The following is a 21,953-nucleotide window of genomic DNA, read 5'->3' as shown; positions in this document are numbered from 1 at the left end:
TTTTTTGCTTGTTTTATCTTTGTTGTTGAAGCGGTTTGAGATTTGTGCTGTCAGATTCTGACAGCTGGAAATACACACTGGAGGCTGACCTGGAAATACATATTTTATTAATTTGAGGTTTAATTTTCAGGGTACAACATAATATTCTCTACACCTTATTTTCATGAGACGAAAAACAGGGACGCACTCAAAATCTTTGTAATTAGGAGTCCTATTTAATGAGAATTTCTGTAAAAAAGAGTCAAGAGCTATAGCTGATCCAACACCCCACCAGGGGGACTCTGGGTGTCAGTTTTCAAATCAAATTTTTCTGAAAACCAGACATTTGTTGCTTTCTGGCATCTCCATCTGGAATGAAAAAAGCTCCATCAGAATTCACATTTTGTTGACTTTATTTTTAAAGGGGAACAGCAAAAACTATTCTTATATTTTGGGGTTAGAAAGAATTGGCATTGAAGAGTGCATTTCAAACCACAATAAATGTAAAATGTACAGTACACAGTAATGTGTAAACTTTCAATTTACATCACAAAATAGATTAAATTTCCAGGCATGCGCAGCACTATATTCTGTGATTCAAAATGAGGCAACAAAACTTCCAGGGACATGACACGACCCTATTACATATGTAAACAAGCAAGCTTGTGAATACATCTCTCTTAATCCAATAGAAATATCACTCTCAACTTCAGGATGGTTTTGCCAACAAACACTACTTGTTTGCAGATCACGTTGGAACATTTATGTGGTGAAATGTCTTCTGCAGAACATGATATACAAAAATAGACACATTTTTACTTGTTAACTCTGCATGCAGATCACGTTGCAGCATTTCTGCTGCACAACCTGTCCTTATTCACATGTAAATCACATTACCTTAGTCATTACAGTGACTGGTGAGCAGGACAAGCTCCTACACGGCACAATTTGCACACCCAAAAACCGCAGAAACAGCCAATAATTCTTCCTGTAGCCTTCAACTGCCATATGGCCCCAGCCCCTCCCTGCCTGCCCTCCAGGAGAGGAGACTGAAGCTTCACAAAAGAGATCACCATAATCCCAGCAGCCCTGCCCTCCCTGCCTGTTCTCTTGCTCCTGTAGCTCGTCCGTTCCTCTTGTTACAAACTAAACACTATGTAATCTGAAACCTCAGCTCATTTAGTGAGAAAAAAATAATGATGGCAATGGGACCTCATCCAATCCTGTCCTACACGTGCACAGCACAGTTCAGCTCTTTAAAGCCAGGCATCATTAATTAGTTCTTTAAGGTCTTAATTAGGTCTTTAAGCGGACCTCAGCAAAGAGCCACCAAGAAGTCCCTTGTCCTTAAAGGACGAATTCCTGATCCCCATCTTACCAAGGGAATGGCTGGCTGGTTTCGATTGTTTTTTATAGAGCCCTATTAGTGAGAGGGAGAAGTTCAACTTAAGATTTTGGTCCCGTTTCTACATGTGTCTGTGGGTGCTGCTTTGTCTTTCCTCTAGGAATGGAGGTATGGGCAGGGAGGTCTGAGGGGTTGTATAGCCTTTTCTCTGGGAGAGAACACTGAACACCACCAGCCAGGGCCCTGGGTGACAGTCGGGGATGAATGAAAGTGCCCGTATTTTACTCACCATCCTCTCCAGGCGCAGTCCATTCTCGAAGGCCAGCTGGCGCAGGACGTCGATATCGGGCAGCCCCCAGTCAGGATTCCTGCAGAGAATCATGGGTGAGGAGCTGCTTCTGGTCATAGGGGCTTTGCAAATCCACACAGGGCTGGGGTCCTCAGTGCACAGGTAGACCCTGCAGCCCATTACTATCCAGGGAAGGACACAGCAGCCTTCAGCCTTGTGCCCTGAGAAGCCTCCTGAAGCACCAGGGGGATTCCCTCACCCATATCGGAGGAGCACAGGCAAAACATGCTTTTGCTTTACAATCAGCCAATTTGTATTTGTGATTAGGAAATTAATATAAATGATTTAATATTAATAAGAGGTTTTTCTTGGCTGACCCAGTCTTGCCTGTTGGTAATCATACCTTTGGCTCCTTTCTGGTGTGCTGTGGCTATGATAGATATTTTCTTTCAGGTTCAGTTTTTTCTTTAACACAAAATTTTGGTTTTCATTTTCACTTTCCATCTTCAGACTGCAAACACTGAAGTCAAAATGGGACAGGATGATCGGATGTTCACAGGATCTGACCAACAGGAGACAACTGTCCCAACACTTTTGCTCCTCCAAACAGAGGCTCGGCACTATCAATTTGTTTAATTGACCCAAGAGAGTAGAAATGAATTGACTTTATTATTTGAAAATAAAATACAGAGGAGTTATACTTATCAGTCATGTGTTTTTCATGGGAAGTTCACTGTCCCAGTACTTTTGTAGGACATTGTATATCTATGTATCCTAAACTGTGGGTCACATCCCCAGAAATACCTGACAACAGATGCAATTGCATGGAAAAGAAGTTGCAAAACCATCGAATTAATGAAGTGTGAAACTTCCACTGTTCTTTGTATAGATCACAAGAGCCTCTGTGTTAGAAATGGTACAGCAGAGTCATAAGGTATCTGCTGCATCTCCTCTAAAGCCCCTAGACTCACAGACAGGGCGAGTGGGCGTGAGTGTGATGTCATACCGCTCTTGCAGGCTGCGGTCCAGCTGGACGTTGCTGTCGGGGATGATGATGCCGTTGATGGCGTAGGGCTGCGAGGGGAACAGTGGGGTGGGTTAACGATGTCATTGCAGCAGACCTGCGCAGTCACAGAGCCGCATGTGCAACAGCAACACTCCTGCGTGCATCACCTTCACACCCTGTGCTGAGACTCATCTAGGTGTCTTCAGGGCTCATTTTAAATTAGATGGCTAAGCAGATTAGGGATAAGCTGGTGTACTGAATTCGAAATAAATAAAAGGCGTTTTATAATACAGAAGAAAAGAAGAAGGCTACAGAAGAAACAGGCTAATTAAACCCATAAATTAAAAACTTGTTGGAGTCTTAAACCTCATAAAATGTTTTCTCTAAAATAATCTACTTAGCTAAAAGAAGACAGACATCCTTCGTGGAGACCCAATTGTACAAAATGTCTAATAATGGACAAGTAAAGGTTTATTTGGCTGTGGAGTCTACTTCAGGTGTCAGGCCGAATCGTTGTGTTTCTTTTCCTCTCTTTTCAGTATAAAATAATCCTTTACTTGTTCCTTTGCAGCCTACGCATGCTGGCGCAGCTCCTTACATGAAAGTGTCTAACAGTTAGCAGTCAGCTCCCACCCCTGGCGCACACATACCCCGAAGGTCATCAGCAGTCCCCTGGCTTTCAGCAAGTGTCCCGACCCTTTAAACACTCCCTGTGCACAGAGACACAGAGACACAGAGACACACAGTCAGAACCCGAGACGCCTCCCCTCTGCTGCAGCTCTGGGGTGGAGTTCACCTACATGTCTGCAGGCTTCTACTCAGCTCTGCATTACCTCTCAGTGTTGCTGAGCTGTTACTCTAGCTTCCTTATGAACAGTCTATTCACAGTGGGTTTAAAACTTAGACTCACTAGACAGGTAGCTCAGTGCAGCAACGACCACAGCTCTGTGTGGAGGGGGGTGTTGTACCTCAATAGTGCTGAAGGCACAGAAGTGCAGCATGTTGATGCTCAGGATGATATCACAGGCCCCCCTGGGCAGCCCAGCCCACCTCTCCCAGGGCTCCCCAGCATCCAGGTGCACAGGCTGCAGCACGTTCTTCACCTGGGTGGCTGAGATGTAGGATCTGATGCTGCAGGAATAATACCAAACTGACACTGCAGGAGTCCATACACACTGCAAGGCCTAATGCATGTTCTATTCTGCTCTGCTATCTCGTGCGGAAATGCTCTAGAAATACTGCATAAACAGTTCAAAACAAAGAGCACGCACGGCTAGCGATACTACTATCAGTGCTGCTGTTATCTTATTCCCAAAGCTCAAATCGACACCGATCGGAAGTGAGGACTGGTGCTGTGGAAACAGCACGTTACCTCTGCCGGGACTCCGCACTGATGTCCGATGGCTGCCAGGTGACGAGGGGCAGGTCCTGGGCGAAGTGCACGACGTGCTGGCCGGTGCCCGAGCCCAGCTCCAGGGCGAACAGCGGGTGGTGGCAGCGTTCCCCCAGCAGCGTGCGCAGGCCGGCCAGCAGCCTGTCCTTGTTCCGCTCGGCCGCGGGAGACAGCAGCATGGTCCACGGCAGCAGGGAGGCAGCGAGCTTCTCCGGGGAGCCGAGTGTGGCTTCTGGGGAAGTACTGCACTAAGAGGATTCCTGCTGCCCTGCCCCCCGCCCTGTCACGGGCCTGGCACACAGCTGGCACGAGCTCAGGGCTCAACGTGACGTGGCTGCACGTGCGAGGAACCCTGGGCTCAGCGTCAACGCGTCGGGTTTCTCACTGCGGTATTAGTGACCACCAGCAAAGCATTAATATTGGACTGAGCAGGGTGATACTGCAGAACTTGACTTCAGAAGGCAGGGGGCTCAGCTCCAGTCTCGCAGGGCCTTAGTGTCTGCAGTGCCTTTGTTCCACCTGAGCTCTTAACTACTCAACTGATCCGCTCATCAGCTTAACTGGGCAGATGAGGCACCTCCCAGTTCTTTAGGAGCTGGAAATGTAAGGAGAACTATGAGACCTGCAGGGGTTGTGCACCCCTGACTCACAACTGTTGCACCGTGTTGCATTATTTAAGCACCAATGCAGAGGGCACAGCACTTGGTGAAGATCAACGAAGGGGCTGGTGACTTTGAGCCCTTATACTGTCATACACATTTTCACATTACTGAAGAATACAGCAGCCTTGTCTGGAGCTCGTGAACTGCGTTAATCGAGTAATCGAGTGTGTGGAAAGGTAACACAGGGATTAACTTGCACGTAGCAATATTCCAATCCCCTTCCGTCCACCCCGTCTGTGTGCACGGTGGTGTTTGTTAATAAAGTTTGAAGACGGGCGGTGCATTGTGGGTAGGTCAGGGAGAGTGGAGGACGCCATGTGCTTTTGAGACGGGGCTGGAAGTAGCGGTAGAGCTGGACGCGGCTGCAATCTTAAACAGAAGGATCTGAGACGCACATTTCTTTACCCGAGTGAGAGCCGAGATGTACCGAAGCAGGCACTGCCTCAGAACTGCGCTGCGGCTGGCCTCGCAGACGTACAGGTGGGCGCCGACCGGTACCGGTCCGGGGTTCGGCCGGTTACGGCATCTTTTTGTAACCGGAGTGCTGCAGCCCGTGAAGTGCCTTCAAGGACAGATTGCACGTCGGGGAATAAGATGCAGACGGGTCTGTGCCGGGTTCCGCTCGGGCCGTGCCGTATCCCTCAGTGGGGTTTGTCCCTAGAGCAGCGGTCATCAAAGCTGGGCGGTGGGGGGTAGTTTAGTTTCGCTGTGGGAATATCTGGTTGTAAGAAGTCTCCTTTCCGTAACCGGGTGATCAGGTGTCCGACGAGACGTTATGGTCAGAAGTGATGGAGGCAGAATTTGGATTCACGGCCGAAATCCGTATCGAGCGGAGCCAAGGTCAGTCCTGTCACCCGGCTGTGAATCCGACAGGCTCCTGGGACCGGCTGCTGTAAAAGGTGCTGAAATATTAAGGAAGGAGAAGGTCGACACGTTTTGCACTAGTGTCATGGAGTCGGCATACTAAGATGCACCTTTAAACACTCGCGAATACCGCGGGGGAAAACTAGCATTGAGCTGCGGAGGTTTCGTGACACCGGTCACAGATCCTCCGTGCTGTGAGGGGTCTCTTCCTGCAGGGATTAGAGCCCTTGCTGTAATAAACTCTCATGTGGGAGCTAAATAAATCTACTTCATATTAAAAAAACGTGCTCAGCATTTCGAAATCCCCCTTAAAATGTTTGTCGCAGACAGGTATCTCGGGTATCAGCGGGCATGTGATTGTAGTTGTTTACGAGGTGCCCTGTGGTCAGTTCCTGTCAGAGGGTCTGGTGTAACTGCTCTGTGCTACAACACCGGCTGTTGTGTTATTTGGTCCTCAGTCCTGCGGGATTTTATACGGCTCTCTGGAATCAGCTGCTTCAGGATCTGTGGATTAGATTTGAACTCAGCTGGTCCACCCTGAACTGGACCAATGTAATGTCTCTCCTCACTTCCGCAGACGCTGCTGATGTGTAGATTTTGCATTGTGGCCCTTGAGGATGTATGTCAGCCCCCTGCCTGAGCAGGTGTTGGACTGGGCGGGCCGACTGGAGCTGTACTTAATAATTTAATAATTATTCCTTACGCTTATATAGCGCTTTTCTGGACCCTCCACTCAAAGCTCCTTACAGGTAATGGGGATCCCCTCCACCAGCACCAGTGTGCAGCCCCACCTGGATGATGCGCCAGTCCGCTCCCCACACACCAGGTCTCAGTGGGGAGGAGAGCAGAGTGATGGAGCCAGTTCAGAGAGGGGGGTTATTAGGTGGCCTTGACTGGTACAGGCCAGGGGGGGTGTGTCCATGGCCCTGTGCGCTGAGTCCTCTGCTGTTGCCATGTGCCAGTCAACAGGCGCTGCCGACCTTCTGCGCTCTGCGGAGACTGAAGACCAGCTCTCCCAGCGGCTCCGACGCCCTGGCGGCCCCTCTGCTCGATGACGCCCCAAAGCAGTACTCCCCCAAAATCCAGCAGCTGGTCAACGACATCGCTGGGCTGACGCTGCTGGAGGTGTCCGACCTCAACGAGCTGCTCAAGGTGGGTGGGGAGAGGGGGTTCTGCACGGGGCAGGGCAGCTGGCCGGCAGGACGCAGCAGTGGCCACACTCAGCCCTGCTCTCCCCCAGCGCAGTGATGCCAGCCTCCGATTCTCTCAGCTTTCCAGGTGATCTTGTACAGTTTTATAACAGCCTCTCCCCAGTGATCGCAACACACAGCTTTCACAGAGGGCCTAAGCAGTCTGACTCTGTTTCTGCTTGCTTTCTTAGTGTTCTGGGTGGAGCAGCTCTGCTCCCACAGCTCACCACATCATGTGTGGAAAACAGTCTTAAACATTTCCAAGCCTTTAGTTTTTTTATAGTCGGGAGAGTGATCGTCTGGTTGTAGCCACTGTGTTGACTGACTGGTGTTTCTCCTCCTGTAGAAAACCCTGAACATCCAGGATGTGGGCATGATGCCAGTGGGCGCCATGGCAGCAGCAGCTCCTGTGCCTCAGGTAACCCCCCCCACACACACACACACAAACACAAGTTTTGGAGACCTTGTCCGTCCATCCCCTCTTTACCTCCATTTCTGAGCTACTAATGGCTTAATTGGTGTAAATTAGTACAGATTCCAGGTCTAAAGCCACTGAGGATTCGAACTGGATGTTCTGGTCTAAGAGTGAGTTTCACTGTCCTTGCATGTTTTCGTTCTGGTAATTTAAATGTTGGTCTCTGTGCCCTTTTATACCGAAGGGCCTTGCTTCAGGGTACTACAGCAGAGCCCCATCTGGGATCTGAACCCACAGCCTTCCAGTTACTAGTGCTGAGCTCTGCAGCACTGCTCCATGCTGCTGGACTGAGTTCTCATTGCATTAGTGCAGCTCAGGCTCCAGCTCTGAACGATGTCTGTGTGACCTGTGTCTGCTCCAGGCAGTGGAAGAGGAGGCTGCCCCAGTGAAGAAGGAGAAAACCCACTTCACGGTGAAGCTAACAGAGCTGAAGGCTGCAGAGAAGGTGAAGCTCATTAAGGAGGTGAAGAACTGCATCCAGGGACTCAACCTGGTCCAGGTATGACCCCAGCGTCCAAGGGGGGGGGGGGCGTGTCACTCCCCTCTGCCTCTTCCTTCCTGTCCTGAGGTCGCTTGTGCTTCCTCTCCCTCATGCCTCCCTCTCGGTGCCCACAGGCGAAGAAGCTGGTGGAGTCTCTGCCTCAGGAGATCAAGACCAACGTGTCCAAGGACGAGGCCGAGAAGATGAAGGCGGCGCTGGAGGCGGCGGGAGGCACCGTTGTCTTGGAGTAGAGCTGCACCCTTGTCGTTGTTTGTTCTTGGTTCTTTTTTTTTTATTTTACAAGAGTCTTGCCTTGAACTCCACTTGTCTCTGCCCGGGCTGTGGGCAGCGCGCGGGCCCGCCTGTGTCTCGGGACTGAATCCGCGGACGCTGCCCGTCGGACCATCTGCCCGACTCCCCGGCAGCAGAGCTCAGCTGCTGCTCCGCTGCCCCGGAGGGAGAGCAGAGCCGCTGCCGGCGGGACGTCGGGATCCGAGTCGTTACAGGATACATCTTTCATCTGTGCTGGAATCGCCTGGTCGGGTTTTCATCATGATATTAAAACAATAAAAATTGAAGCTTTTTATTATTTGTGGTAGAAACTGCATCTGAGTCGCAATAAACAATTTTGATATCTCCTGAATATCCAGTTTTTCCCTGTGGGCAAACTGTACCATTAGGCCTTAATTAAAGCACGTGGATGGCTTGTCAACGAGGAAACTGGGTCCCAGAGTGTCCTGTGCAGGGCCCCCTGTGTCACCCTCTGCGTGCCGCGGGTCTGTACCCCTGCCCTGCCCGCCTAGGGGTGGGAACTCATCTCCACCAGCTTGTTCGTCTCTTCCCTGGATGCCTGGTCCCTGCTGTTCTGCTGTTTCCAGTGTGGAAATATCTGCAGGGAGAGAAGCAGCGCTGGAATGTGGGGGGGTTGCAGCAGGTGTTCTTGAGATCCCCCCCCCTTGTTTGATGGCCAGTGCCGAAGGATGGGTTCTCCCTATCGTTGCTGTTGGGTGTGATTGTGAAAGAAGCGTGTTTCTGTGAGTGTACCGTGCCATCTATCCACAGGGGGCGTAGTGCAGCAGACAGTTATTTTCGGCAGGCTGAACCTCAGACGGCAGCACCTGTTGCCTGTTGTACCAATATTTATGTCCAAATAGAAAACCCATCAAGTGAACTTCAAGACTTGAAGTTGGTGTGTAATAAGCGTTTTTGTGTTTGCCTGAACGTGTCCTCATAGGCGGGGGGGATCAGGAGTCGCCGAGGGGGAAGCGGCTGGATCTCGGGTCGTTTACGGACGGGCTGTGGTTGAGCAATCGCAGCACTGAAAAGGAGGACAGGTTTAGGAGGCTTTCTTCCTAAGGGCAGTGACTTGGCACTTCTCTCCTGGGCCATCCTCTTCAGCTCCCCACTTCCTGGTTCAGATGACTTGGCAGTTTTCCGCAGAAGGAGACGGGAATGTGCTTTGTGTCCTGAGGACCAGTATGCTGGCTTCAGCTCCTGCCGTTCCTACTGGTCTGGCTAAGCGATCCCCAGCAGTGTTGCAGGCTGGGGGTCTGGTGGGGTGAAGAGACTCTCGTGCTCCAGTGCTGTGGTCTGGGGGGACAGAGTCTCTCTCGTGCTCCAGTGCTGTGGTCTGGGGTGACAGAGTTTCTCTCGTGCTCCAGTGCTGTGGTCTGGGGGGACAGAGTCTCTCTTGTGCTCCAGTGCTGTGGTCTGGGGGGACAGAGTTTCTCTCGTGCTCCAGTGCTGCAGTCTGCAGGGACAGAGTCTCTCCCGTGCTCCAGTGCTGTGGTCTGGGGGGACAGTCTCTCTCGTGCTCCAGTGCTGTGGTCTGGGGGGACAGAGTTTCTCTCGTGCTCCAGTGCTGTGGTCTGGGGGGACAGAGTCTCTCTTGTGCTCCAGTGCTGTGGTCTGGGGGGACAGAGTCTCTCTCGTGCTCCAGTGCTGCAGTCTGCAGGGACAGAGTCTCTCTCGTGCTCCAGTGCTGTGGTCTGGGGGGACAGAGTCTCTCTCGTGCTCCAGTGCTGCAGTCTGCAGGGACAGAGTCTCTCTCGTGCTCCAGTGCTGTGGTCTGGGGGGACAGAGTTTCTCGTGCTCCAGTGCTGCAGTCTGCAGGGACAGAGTCTCTCTTGTGCTCCAGTGCTGTGGTCTGGGGGGACAGAGTCTCTCTCGTGCTCCAGTGCTGTGGTCTGGGGGGACAGAGTCTCTCTCTTGCTCCAGTGCTGTGGTCTGGGGGGACAGAGTTTCTCTCTTGTGCTCCAGTGCTGCCTGGTGTCCTGGTCCCGCAGCTTCCCCGGATCAGATCTTCCATGTGTCTGTGCTGCACAGCTGGTGGGACCGGTGCAGCAGTGGACAGGACCCCAATGTGGGCCAAGGGCAGCGGTCCATTCCAGTCCGACCTTACCCTCAAGCCCCAGTCTCACCCTGTCATGCCTGTGGCTTTCCCAGCGCTCTCCTCTGCCCAGCGGAGGAGAAAAGCAAGGGACAGAATGATTTCAGGTCACCCCTGAAGCCCAGGAGAGGAGAGTCTGCAGCTCCCCCGGCTCTGACTGCACAGCACTATTATACATTTCCTTTCCTGACAAAACGCTAACGTGCCTCCGCACAACAGGCAAGATAGGAATGCAGCTTCACACGGATCCTGAATAAACGTCTGAGTCGAGGCGCGGTTACAGTGTTTCCCTGAACAATGAGCGTGAACCCGCTGCCCTGGAGAGACGTGCCAGGGAGGATTTGGAAAGCATGGGGCTAAAGCTTTTTAAAGGGGGAGGGGAGGGGTCGCTGCGCAGGGCTTTTGTCCCTCAGTAGCGAGGGAGAGAGCCGATGGCTCTCTGGTGATTTCAGCTGCGTGTCTCTTTAAGAGCGAGGGGCGGGCCGAGGGGGCTGCGCTGAGTGTACCTCCGGCTCGCTGCACGGCTGAAGCGATACAATGCGGGAGACAGAAAGGAGAGAGACGTGCTGGGTTCTCAGGCACAGAGGGAATACATTGTAATCCGGACAGCCTTTGATTGGGGTGGATCTGCACCGGGGAGGCAGTTCCTGAGCCTGCTGCCAGATTGGCTGAGCTGGGCTGTTTGCGTGCGTGTTTTCTCCCTGCGCTTGCCGAACTGATTCCGAGTTCAAACATGCTGTTTTCTGTGCGGGCTGGGGGACATCAAGCCAGTCAGAGGAGGTTTGAAGATTAACTACAGGAGGTTATTAATTACAGTGTGCGCAGCGCTGCCGAGCGAGCGCAGGTCCGCCCTTTCAAGCCCAGCTCAACGGAGAAAGAGAGAACGCCGGAGGAGGACTCGCCATGGCTGAAAAGAGGGTGTCCAGGTGGTATTTCGGGGGCCTGGCCTCCTGTGGGGCTGCGTGCTGCACCCACCCTCTGGACCTTCTGAAGGTAACGCAGCGGCGCCGCCTGTCTGAGCGAGAGCTCGCCCGTCCGCGGGTCCGGCCCGGGGTCCGCAGGGCCGCTGCCCCGGCGTGCCCGCATAGCGTCCCCGCCAGCACCCCTGTCCGGCCGGCTCCGCGTCCTCGTGCCCTCCTGTGCGGCCTGCTGTCGCTCGCGCGGCCTCTGCCCGGGTTCGAAGCCAGGGCTGCTCCTGTAGTGACGTGTCTCGCGGGTGCAACGTTGCAGGATCCGTTTCCCGGCTGCGGACGCAACACAGGCGCTCTCACAGCAGTAATGTAGTTAACTGCCGTCTCTCGGTGTGACATGAGCCGATATTCCTTCCCCCTTAACGATAAAATCCGTGATTCTTCTGGGGGCTATGAACGTGCATCAGGGACGGACCAGACTGGTGTGCCCAAGTTACCCAGTGGCGCTAACGAGGCCTGCAGTCATCTGGCTGTGCGGGGAAGGTCATAGCCGAATGCACACAGACTCTGCAACAAGTGCAGTGATGTCGCAAGGTGCTCTCCGCTGAAGTGATTGGGATAGACCTGTCTCCAGAGTGTTTAATAGCCACTGCTGTGTGCTTCTGCTCTTGCCCTTGCACAGAGAACCGATGTGTTAAATGAGTGTCCTCCTGCCCTTGGGGTATTATAGATTGCCCCAGCAGTGCAATCAGGGCACAGATCTTCAGCTCGAACCCTGCGCAAGGCCAGGCGGCCGGCTCCTGTCTCCATGGCGATATTTAGTCTGTAAGGAGCCCCAGTCCAGCTGGGAGACTCCCAGAGCTGAATGCCTCCGGCTGTCTCTCTGCCCCTTTCCCAGGGAATCCTGATCTCCGATCCCTCGGACCACCGGGCCGTGCCAGGTGGCGCCAGCCTTGTGCTTGGCAACAGGAAGGTGTCTGTGGGCACTGCAGCAGACTGTCCCGGTGGTCAGACCAGTGGCTTGTGTGGGAGAGGCTGTGTTCCTGTGGGCCTGAGCCGCTGGCCAGAGGAGTAGTGCTTCCCTCCTGCAGTCCTGGGTGCAGGGCTCGGGTCTGCTCTTCCTGCTTCAATCTGCTGGGGTACTGGCCAGCAGACCTGTAAGACTGTCCACCACGTGTGCATGGGGTCTGAGGGCAGGCCAGGGCAGGAGCGGGGTTAACTGGACTGCAGGGCAGTCTGGCCTCTCAGTGACCAAGTGGCCACTGGAACAAGTGCTGAACTCTGGCTTGGAGACAGGGGGCGCAGAAGAGAATGGAAGTGAATGGGGCCACTGCACTCGTAAAAGTGAACTTTGTCCTACTTGGGTAGGAGCTGAGGCAAGCAGACAGTTTGCTGAATCACATGCAGGCTGGCTGAGACGCAGGGCTTAAAGGGACAGAGTCTTTGTTACTGCCAGCCTGTACAGCAACCCAACCACTGATACTGGGGTAACTAAGTCAGCTCAGCTATAATTTATCACCTTCAGGTTTCAACATTAAAATATTCATGGCATTTGTTGTTTACATTTAGCACATTTGAAGTGCCTGAAAGTACCACAATTTAAAAAAATGCAAAAGGTGCAATGATCTGTGTTCCTCTGGCTAGAATTAGTTGGGCTTTTAGGTGTGGAATATATCCGGAAAGCTCTCAATCCCCTTGCCAGCCAGAGCTGATTAGGTTCAGGTGAGGAGGTGATTGTCTAGCCTGGTGAGGACCGGAGTTCACAGCCAGCAGTCTTCAGCCTGGCAGGACATCGCCTCCCAGTGCCAGGCTGTGGCCCAGAGACCTCCAGCCTCAGACACCTCGAATGAGCGCTGAGGAGGCCCAGGTGTGCTGGTCTGGGCAGGAGAGTCGAGTTGCTGTAGAACTGTGCTTTCAGTGACTGGAGGGAGCCAGACTGCACCAGCCATGCTACGGACTGCCTGCTGGACAGACTTGAGCCCATTACCGTGTGTGGGATGAGCTGGAATGACATGTAGCATCAGAAACCAGTAAACAGGCACATGCTTGTCCAGGCTCTGCCAGAGAAATGGGACACAATCCGACAAGACAGGCGCCATAAACCTGGTGCAAGGCATGAGCCCAGATTTTACAGGCTTCAGTGCTGATGACACACTCTACTGCCCTGCGTGCATACCTGTTCCATAAAATGCACCTGTTACAAAGATTTGGGGTTTTTCTGTCAAGGACTTTGTGAATAGCTGCAGCTCGAAGTGAGAAGGCTTGTCGCTCAGTATACAGGCTTTGACAGCAGGAAAGCAGCAAACTGGTGGCGATGGCTTTTAAAAAGAGCCGTGAGAAGAAACGCCAGGTGTGCCGCTGTCCTGCTGCGTGGCACAGAGCTGGGGTTATTCCGTTTGTGCTTGAGCTATGACCTGCTTCTCCTTCTGAGCTCTACAGGCCTGTGCATATTTTCCGCAGTAACGCCCCGCCCGCTTGCTGTGCCCACAGGTGCACCTGCAGACGCAGCAGGAAGTGAAGATGCGGATGACGGGCATGGCGCTGCATGTGATCCGCCAGGATGGCGTCCTGGCTCTGTACAACGGCCTCACCGCCTCGCTCTGCAGGCAGGTGTGTGTCTCGGGGCTCTTCCCCTCAGGGCTGCAGCTGTAGGGCTCGTTCACGACGTGAACCCCCACAGGAGAACTGGGGGCGCAGAGAGGCGGAGACGCAAGCATTTCCAACAAAGCATCACCACCGTTGGAGCAGCAGTGCGGCCAGTCGGACAGATTTTGCTCCTGTGGGAAAGCAGCTCAGAGTATTAATCCGCTCGCTCTGAGCTGCTCTCCTGTTTCCCAGCAGTCAGTAATTGTTTGTCCTGAGTTTCTCTCCTCCCACACCTGTACCTTCCCCCTCCACCCCTGGGATTCTGCTCACGTTGTTTCTGTGTCTCTCCCGGAGTGTGTAGCCCCCCCCTCTCTTTGTTTCTCTCTTAGTTTGGAAAGATGGCAGGTTTGTGATCGTGTCAGCTGGCCTGGCAGCGGAGTGCAGTGAGAGAGTGTGTGTTTGGGGTCTCGTGATGTTCAGATCCCAGCTATTCTGAAGTGAGTAGCTCTGATGCAGAGATGATATATATATATATCTCACAACATCAAGCACAAAGAGGAGCAGACAAACCCAATAGGATCTGCTAGACTGCTATTTACCCATCATGCAGGTGTTCATTTAGAAGGCTGCTGTTTATATAGGGCTCAGAAGTGCTGTGGGACAGCTGAACAATCCCCTCTGCTCGGGTGCACTTGTTTCCACTGAGCAAGCCTCTGGTTCTGGGCCTGGAGCTCAGGCAGTGTGCATCAGGGATAGGGTCTGTATTCCAGATGTCATCCAACACGCAGCAGGCGAGAGCACTAAACCCCGGAGAGACAGTTTAGACGTGAATTGATGCCACTTCCTATTTTGGAGTGTAAACTATTGATTGAACTCTAATGCAATAGAGCAGATGAACTAAGATGAAGAACATTTTCACAGGAATGCCGCATGCTTGTCTGTGTCGGTCAAGAGGCAGGGAAGCACTGATCTGTGTGAGCAGGCAGTGCTGCTCGTGGCCAGGAGGTGTCGCCAGTGAGCCACAGCCCTGCCAGAGAAGGGCCACAGCTACAAACCCTTGGCTGCTGTGCTACATTTATCACAGCATGCAAGCTTTAGATTTTCTAGAAGGCATTTGAAGGTTTGGTTTATGAATATTTTACACTTAGAGCTTGTTTATGCTGTTTCAAAAAATGCAATACACTTACATGGCGAAAAGTGCTTAATGGAATTTGCTTCCTGTTGGCGTGATCATCATCGGGTCGGAGGAGTGGCTCTGTGGCTAAGGATCTGTGCCTGTGGCTGGATTGCTGCCAGTTCAAATCCTGCAGCTGGCAGAGGAATCCTTTTCCGTTGGGCCCCTGAGCAAGGCCCTTCACCCCAACTGCTCCAGGGGTGCTGTACAATGGCTGACCCTGCGCTCTGACCCCAGGCTTCTGTCCCTTTCTGTGTCTCATGGAGAGCAAGCTGGGGGCTGCGAAAAGACAATTTCCTAATGCAAGAACTTGTATATGGCCAATAAAGTGATCTTATCTTAGGAACAAGTAATAGGTTTATTCCATGCTGAAAAAAGAAGAAAGAAAACACAACGTTTCGGCCGTGGAGCCTTCTTCAGGTGTGAGGAATGGCTCACGGCCGAAACGTTGTTTTCTTTCTTCTTTTTTTCAGCATGGAATAAACCTATTACTTGTTATCTTATCTTATCATCTGCATCGCAGATTTGTCCTCTCCCACACGCACCTGTCTCTCTGCTTACTTGCAGAGCCTGTGGCTCTCCGCTCAGGGGCGGCAGCTTGGTGGAGACTGAGACACACCTGGGTGTGTGGCGCAGCACAGCTGCAGTGGCCTCTTCCAGCTGTTGGCTGTCTGTTCATTGTACTGTGGAATGTCTCCCTCTTGTGGTGGGAAGTGGGCACAGCATAACGGAACTGCTGCCATCGGCCTGTGTGCTGAAATCGTGCCTGGCTGTTGCAGCAGGGATGCAGTGGGAATGGCTGCTGATTTGGTGCTTCCTGCTCTCTCACTCCCTCCAGATGACCTACTCCCTGACACGGTTTGCCATCTACGAGACTGTGCGAGACTGGGTGTGCAGTGGGAGCCAGGGCCCTCTTCCCTTCTACCAGAAAGTGCTGCTGGGAGCCTTTGGAGGTACAGCGCCCCCTAGTGTAACTGTGCATCATGCAGGCGCTCGGCCAGACTGCAGGGGGTCTCACTCATCTCTTCCCCTGCAGGATTCACTGGAGGCTTCATCGGCACGCCTGCAGACATGGTCAACGTCAGGTAGGGCACCTGGGACGACGTAGAGGGAGCCTGGGACTCGGGGGCTGTGCCAGACCACAGGTCCCTGCGTCACACACAATACGCAGTGATGGTCACTGTTCTGACAGGAAACATGTTATATGAACAGTGAATTTTAGCTGAGGGATCAACTGTCCAAGTGTCTTGAGTTGTGTTAGTTGTGAGTACGTCCTCTCGCCTGTTCCTGGAGCAGGCGGTGGACCAGAGGCCAGCAGTGCTGTGTGTGGGCTCTGGCCTTGCGGGCTGTCCGTCTGCCAGCAGGGCTCTGCACAGCATCTTGCAGACAGGTTTAATTGCTCTGTTTGCTTCAGCTGGGCATGTGGTCAGAGGGAGGGTGCAGCTGTCACCGATTAAGCAGGGTGATTCATTGTTGCTCTAGTGCTGCTTTCAGTCTGGCACTTGACACGTGGCTGTGAACCACTCGAGCTGGGAAGAGCAGCAGAGGGGCTCCAGGGCTGATCGGAGTGACTCGCGAGGAGAAGTCTGCTTGTGAACTGAGCTGCAGCAGGTCCAGTCTGGCTCAGATCCATCAAGAAACTCTGCTGACCCTTCCCCACCTCCACCATCACCTGGATAATCCCATACATTTGTTTCACCATTCAGTGCCATAATTCATGCAGGAGCTTCAATTCACACATTGCATTTCTTGAAGAACAGATATAAATGATTCACAGACGTGCAAAAGAGCCCCTGTCCAGCCGTCACCTGGAGCTCGTCTGGGCTGCCTCGGCCTCGCCAGACAGAACTGCACAGGGCTGGGCTGAGAGGAGGAGACGCACACCCTGAAGGGCTCCTGGTGTTTTTCCATCATTACCAGTCCAGCAGACCTGTCTGCTTCATGAACAGAGGAGCAGTGTGGGGCCACTAACCCCTGTGTGAGCTCTGGGAGCTCTGGGGTGCTTGTAGAAATATCATGCACAGACTGGGTCCCAATTGTTTACAGTGGACATTGCAGATGTCAGGTCTGCCTACTGCTGCCGTGTATTCTGGGGACAGAGAGGATTTAGCAGTGGAAGAACATGGTCAATAATACACTGTCAGCAAATAGCACTACAGATGTAGTTCAGCTCTGCTCCACAAGATGTCAGTGTTACCCCACGCTAGGCCACCCGTGTGGTCCCTGAGGCTGTCCCCAGCAGTGCCCGCTGTAGTACAGCATGCTGAAGAAATCACACATAGAACTGCACCCATGCAAACTTTCTGAAATTATGTGACATAACTTTTCTAAAATGTCAACATCTGTGATTAATTTAAACAGAGATTTTTGTGCTGGTTCTGACCACATTTTGTGAAGTTTAACTGTTGTTTCTTCTTTTTCCAGAATGCAGAATGATGTTAAACTTCCTGCACACCTGAGGAGAAAGTAAGTGTTCTTATCCCCCAAACACCAGCCTCTGAGCCAGGTCAAGACCAGTTTAACAACTAAAGACACCCAAACTGCTAAAGACAAAGAGCTGCTTTTCAGTCCCTCCTCAGTCAGTCCGTTTGTTGTTCAGGGAGTGACAGCAGACACTTGCCAGCATCTCTGCATGACCTGGGAGCAGGTCTCCACATCCAAGACCTGTCCAGAGACAGAAACAAGAGCTGGGGGATTTTGCAGTTGAGTATATATAAATTAAATGAGACCTTAACATAAGGCAGGTTGCAAATGGGGAAAAAACTAGACTTATTTCTGTCAAGCATCATGCTGTGTCCTCTGAAGTTAAAGAGTAACCAAGAGGCAGCAGAGGTGGTGATCTCATCTTAAAATGAGTTGCATAGAAACACGTCAAGTAAAACTTCTTCTGTCTTGATGATGTCACTCTCATGTGACCCTGAAGCAGCCAATGGTGGAGCTTGGTGTCGTGTTGCCTAGCAATGTAGGAGGCTGGTTTTTGCCTCTGAACACCAGTTAAAGGACGAAAGGATTCGTCACCAGCAAGCAGTGGTGGGAGGAGGGGAGGCCAGTGGAAGCGGAAGGAGGTCCAGTGGTGTTCAGCCTTGGCTGTATCAGGCATGTCCCTTCCTACCGCACTGAAAATGGAGAAATGTTTCTTTTACTAATGAGCCTGAGGCTTTCCAGTGTGATACGCTGGCTTGCGGCGCAATGGGGACAGGGCTGTGGACCGGCGCTCCTCTGCCTGTTCCTCGCTGCGGCTGAGCGCTGGTGCCCCTGTGGTCTAAAAGGTCCTGTCTCTCTGTCTCCCAGCTATGCCCACGCCCTGGACGGGATGTTCCGAGTCTGGCGGGAAGGTAAGGGAGGTGTGAAGACTGGGGTGGGGGTGAAGCTGGTTGGCTGTGTGGGGTGTGAGCAGTGGCCTAGTCTGGGTGGGAGCTGGACTGCAGCGTGTGGAGACAGGGGCCTGAAGAGGGGTAGCTGGCGGCCTGGGGAACAGCATGTCTGGATGCACACTGAGGGGCTGCCTGGCGTCTCAGCCCATCTCTGCTCTTGTCTGTACAGAGGGGCTGAGGAAGCTGTTCTCTGGAGCTACCATGGCCTCCAGCAGGGGAGCTCTGGTCACAGTGGGGCAGGTAGGTGTCTGCTGCTCCGAGAGACCAAGCAAAGTCACACTGGACCCATCGAGCCCGTTTGGCTGATAGAAGCTAAGTGATGAGGAGATTTTTACATGTGTACATGTGTGTTCCTGGTCGAGAAGGAACGTCTTGAATAGAAAAGACTACGAGAGGACCTGATCAAAGTATCCAGGCTCCTTGACGTTTCTGATGGTCAAACCAGCGGATTGCTCCAGAATGAACAGTGAGACACGAACCACAGGATACAAGAAGGAATTACTTGACTTCAGCTTCAGTTATGTGCTTCAGACCCCAATAAACCTACATGAAAATAAGTAGAAGTAGACTTCTAGTGTCCGTATTAAAATGAAATGACTAAATTTTTTTGCCTTTTTTAAATGAAGTGCTTCTGGAAGCTTTTTGTAAAGTGCTTCCAGAAACGGGCATTATTTTCTTCTCTTCAGACGGCCAGTTGAACTGATCCCCTGTCTCATGTGTCTGTGTGCTGTCTTCTGTGTTTTCTAGTTGTCCTGCTATGACCAGGCCAAGCAGCTGGTCCTGGGCACCGGCCTCCTCTCAGACAACATCTTCACTCACTTCCTGGCCAGCTTTATTGCGGTGAGCCCGACCTCTGCCAGCAACTCCATTTCAGAGTTCTGCCCCCCAGCCAGTCCTCTTCTTGCGATGCTGGTCTTTGATCTCTCAACCACGTTCCTGTCTCTCCTGTGCAGGGTGGCTGTGCCACGTTCCTCTGCCAGCCTCTGGACGTGATGAAGACCAGACTGATGAACTCCAAGGGGGAATACAGGGTGAGGAGAGCAAGGAAATGTGAAAATGAATCCCAAAGACATTTTTTTTTATGTATGACCTGTGTTGTCTGCAGTACTGCTCAAATTAGGGGGGGGTGGGGCAGCAGGTTTTCAGGCTCAAGCGCCACCTGCTGTCTGAGATTGGGGTGACCGTGTGGTCAGGGTTGTAGGTCTTGCATGTGAATGGGCTGTATCCCCGGCAGGGCAGCGGAAAGAGATGTGCTGAGGGTCACTGTGCTCTGTGTTGCAGGGAGTGATGCACTGTGTGATGGAGACGGCGAGGCTGGGGCCCCTGGCTTTCTACAAGGTAACGGTCCCGATCAGGGTCATTGGCATCAGAGGGAGACCTAGTGAGCGACAAGAAACCGTGATTTTCTGTCAGTGCAAGGCCGCCATTACTCTTTAGACAACTGCCTTTGTATCTTTGCGTACAGTAACATGAGTGTAAAATGGGGCAGTATCTGGTGTTGCCTTGTACACCCCAGCCTGAAACGGGTGCCAGTTAGAGCGTCTCGGCATGCTGGGCGGCATGACCGAGCAGTGACTGTTCTCCTCCAATCCCGTCGCAGGGCTTCGTTCCAGCTGCGATCCGATTGGTCCCTCACACTGTGCTGACCTTCGTCTTCCTGGAGCAACTGCGTAAGAACTTCGGCATCATTGTCATCGCCTGAGTGACCTCTCACCTCTGACTCTAGACTGCTGGACCCCCCCTCCCCCTCCACTGCCACTATCTCCTCCTCACTGCCGCCGGGATATGAGCGCCACCACCAGGCAGTGTGATTATTGCCCTCGAGAGATGGCTGTGTTACTAGACAGGGGAGCACAAACTCTGACATGCGAGATAGTTCCTCCACGTGTTTCATAAATGACCCAGGAGTGAGCTGGAAGACTTTGTTTCATAGACAAAATCCCCAACTTTCTGCAAGTGCTGTAGGCCTTGGTAGATGTTTCTCTATCATTTAAAAATGGATGCAGCTGCAGACATGAATATGGGGCTGTTGTGTCTGAAACAAGGCTCTATATTTCCTGTGCTGTGTGTGACTGGAGCCACAGGCATGATGGCAGGCAGGCGGTGAATTAACTCCTGTAGGAGTCAAGGTGCCGGTATTCGGCTCTGCACCTGCAGGGAGGCGCAAGTCTGGAGCACACTGCCCTGTTCTTATCCCTGTAGCCACAGTCACAGTCCTTTGTAAAACCGGCTCTTCTCTAGTGGTGACGATGAGCTTTAATTTGGCTCCTGCTTGGGCTTTCACTGGGACTGAGGCCAAGGTAGATCATTAGGTAGTTGGACGCAGCATTTCTGTTGTTCTTTAAAACTGAAAGGTTTAGAGGAAACACTGGGTTATAGTTATATTGTTTAGTGTATTGTATTGGAACTGTTTTGTAAACATACCTAGAAAGCTCAGTCTTAAAAACAGATTTGTTCTCAATGCAAGTTTAGAGTTTTGCTCCTCCATGCATCTGAATCTTTAGGAGACAGAGTATATAATTTTTTTTCAGGTTTGAAAATCATTCTCATCATTAATTGACATGTCCAGCAGGGTGCAGTGTTCAGCTGCATCTCAACGGTAGGTGAAAGTATCTGTGTGTGACTTGCGCTGGGTAAAAGTGGAAGGCCATTCACTCAGAAGTACGAGCTAATGCAGGTGGTTTGTAGACATGAGCTCCAGTGTTCCTTGATGCTTATTTAGGCTGCACTACTTCTAGAAAGAGGAGTGTGACACTATGACGGAGCACTGTGTGACACTTGAGCACTTATTGCAGTACAGTCCAGACTTATTCAGCAGGAACCTGACCCAGCGTCTCGAGAGGAGAACAGTGCCTCTTCTCAGACTTGTTTCTACAGGGGCTCATTTCATGCTTTAATTCTGGTGCTGTTGCAATATCCTAGTTTCCATAATACTGGGTTTGGCACTAGACCACTGGATTGGTAAATTTTGTGCTTTTAGAACACTTGTGTAACTGGAAAAACGAGGAGAGTTCTTCAAGCACAGAGTCTGTTCTGTGTGCAGTGTGGGCAGGGGTGACTCTGACCAACTGTGGACATTCCAGGGACAGAAACCCTGGTTATGAATGACTGAAACTCACAGAATAGAATTATAAGATATTTTAGATATTTTTGCACACAGACAAATGCACACAGTGGACATATAGACCAGTGAGCTTGGGTTTAGAGATACCAGGAAGTGGTCTCAACTCTGAGCAACTGCAAAAGTCTTATCGATGTGAATTATACGTCAATTTAGAAAACATCCAAGCAAAATAGCCAAGAGCTTATTTTAAGCTCCTCCAAACTGCAGGAGGACCACAGGCTCAGATTGACCAGGAGTGATTTCTTAAATATTGATTGTGAGCCAGTATATCTAACTGTGGGATCTTTTTCTGAAAAATTATGGGCACAGAGTTGTTCTGGAAGTGAGTCCAGAAACAGCTGTGATTGTGGGACACAAGCAGATGAGAATAATGCTGTCATTTTCATGTGCTGTCATTGTTTTTGTTTTTTCTTTTGTATTATAGAAAAGAAACAAACCTTGATTTTTGGAAATGAAATAAAACACTTCGAATGTCTGTGTGAGTTGTCTCCTCTTTCGACTTCTATGAGCAGCTAGTCCATAGAGACTTCACCCGAGTTGAGCCCCCTCTCAACTCCACCTCCTTGTCACCTCCCAGCCACACAGCGAGCACCCCGTTCACCGCAGAGTCTCCGAAACAGCGATCCGAGAACCCAGTCATGTTTGTGGAGAACGCGCTTACCGCTGCCTCAGTTTCAGGCTTGATCAATGTGTGAAATCCTCCACTCAGGC

The 21,953-nt window shown here is 51.8% G+C and overlaps 3 protein-coding genes and 1 long non-coding RNA gene across 6 annotated transcripts; 3 read left to right on the top strand and 1 right to left on the bottom strand.

Moving 5' to 3' along the window:
• Positions 1-90: 90 nt before the first annotated feature.
• Positions 91-4,951, bottom strand: LOC148652949 (methyltransferase-like 26 B). Of its 2 annotated transcripts, XM_088600250.1 has the most exons (6): positions 3,992-4,951; positions 3,588-3,750; positions 3,270-3,329; positions 2,620-2,687; positions 1,614-1,692; positions 91-348 (listed from the first exon to the last, which is right to left on the bottom strand). In XM_088600250.1, the coding sequence occupies exons 1-6, from the start codon at positions 4,189-4,191 to the stop codon at positions 301-303; spliced, it is 618 nt and encodes a 205-aa protein (XP_088456376.1). In that variant the 5' UTR covers positions 4,192-4,951; the 3' UTR covers positions 91-300. The 2 variants fall into 2 exon arrangements, with proteins under 2 accessions (XP_088456376.1, XP_088456377.1); XM_088600251.1 differs by lacking the exon at positions 3,270-3,329.
• On the top strand, positions 1,589-2,313 carry LOC148652950 (uncharacterized). Its single transcript, XR_015925490.1, has 2 exons — positions 1,589-1,708; positions 2,124-2,313. It is a non-coding gene; the product is annotated as an uncharacterized LOC148652950 (long non-coding RNA).
• A 7-nt stretch (positions 4,952-4,958) lies between the features above and the next one.
• On the top strand, positions 4,959-8,273 carry mrpl12 (mitochondrial ribosomal protein L12). Of its 2 annotated transcripts, none has more exons than XM_088600253.1 (5): positions 4,959-5,154; positions 6,501-6,690; positions 7,075-7,146; positions 7,565-7,702; positions 7,819-8,273. In XM_088600253.1, the coding sequence occupies exons 1-5, from the start codon at positions 5,096-5,098 to the stop codon at positions 7,933-7,935; spliced, it is 576 nt and encodes a 191-aa protein (XP_088456379.1). In that variant the 5' UTR covers positions 4,959-5,095; the 3' UTR covers positions 7,936-8,273. The 2 variants fall into 2 exon arrangements, with proteins under 2 accessions (XP_088456379.1, XP_088456378.1); XM_088600252.1 differs by lacking the exon at positions 4,959-5,154 and adding an exon at positions 5,276-5,514.
• Positions 8,274-10,549: 2,276 nt separating this feature from the next.
• On the top strand, positions 10,550-21,717 carry slc25a10a (solute carrier family 25 member 10a). Its single transcript, XM_088600249.1, has 11 exons — positions 10,550-11,066; positions 13,475-13,594; positions 15,583-15,697; positions 15,781-15,829; positions 17,169-17,210; positions 18,036-18,079; positions 18,288-18,358; positions 18,866-18,958; positions 19,072-19,149; positions 19,400-19,456; positions 19,719-21,717. Exons 1-11 carry the CDS (start codon positions 10,977-10,979, stop codon positions 19,818-19,820), a joined length of 861 nt encoding a protein of 286 aa, XP_088456375.1. The 5' UTR covers positions 10,550-10,976; the 3' UTR covers positions 19,821-21,717.
• The last annotated feature ends 236 nt before the right edge of the window (positions 21,718-21,953 follow it).

This window comes from Lepisosteus platostomus, chromosome 11 (assembly GCF_059453375.1).
Source record: "Lepisosteus platostomus isolate fLepPlt1 chromosome 11, fLepPlt1.hap1, whole genome shotgun sequence".
Taxonomy (NCBI): Eukaryota; Metazoa; Chordata; class Actinopteri; order Semionotiformes; family Lepisosteidae; genus Lepisosteus; species Lepisosteus platostomus.
The sequence above is the reverse complement of the archived record's forward strand: the minus strand, read 5'-3'. Positions and strand labels throughout refer to the sequence as shown.

What these genes read in the sequence shown, in the direction of transcription:
- mrpl12 (XM_088600252.1), top strand. Translation starts at nt 5,450, where the DNA reads ATGGTCAGAAGTGATGGAGGCAGAATTTGGATTCACGGCCGAAATCCG. An exon ending in CAGCAGCTCCTGTGCCTCAG is followed by an intron (nt 7,147 to 7,564) that starts GTAACCCCCCCC and finishes TGTCTGCTCCAG; the next exon opens with GCAGTGGAAGAGGAGGCTGC. An exon ending in AGGGACTCAACCTGGTCCAG is followed by an intron (nt 7,703 to 7,818) that starts GTATGACCCCAG and finishes CGGTGCCCACAG; the next exon opens with GCGAAGAAGCTGGTGGAGTC.
- slc25a10a (XM_088600249.1), top strand. Translation starts at nt 10,977, where the DNA reads ATGGCTGAAAAGAGGGTGTCCAGGTGGTATTTCGGGGGCCTGGCCTCC. An exon ending in ACTCCAAGGGGGAATACAGG is followed by an intron (nt 19,150 to 19,399) that starts GTGAGGAGAGCA and finishes TCTGTGTTGCAG; the next exon opens with GGAGTGATGCACTGTGTGAT. An exon ending in GGCCCCTGGCTTTCTACAAG is followed by an intron (nt 19,457 to 19,718) that starts GTAACGGTCCCG and finishes ATCCCGTCGCAG; the next exon opens with GGCTTCGTTCCAGCTGCGAT.
- LOC148652949 (XM_088600250.1), bottom strand. Translation starts at nt 4,191, where the DNA reads ATGCTGCTGTCTCCCGCGGCCGAGCGGAACAAGGACAGGCTGCTGGCC. An exon ending in GTGCCTTCAGCACTATTGAG is followed by an intron (nt 3,330 to 3,587) that starts GTACAACACCCC and finishes CTCTGTGCACAG; the next exon opens with GGAGTGTTTAAAGGGTCGGG. An exon ending in GACTGCGCCTGGAGAGGATG is followed by an intron (nt 349 to 1,613) that starts GTGAGTAAAATA and finishes TTTTCATTCCAG; the next exon opens with ATGGAGATGCCAGAAAGCAA.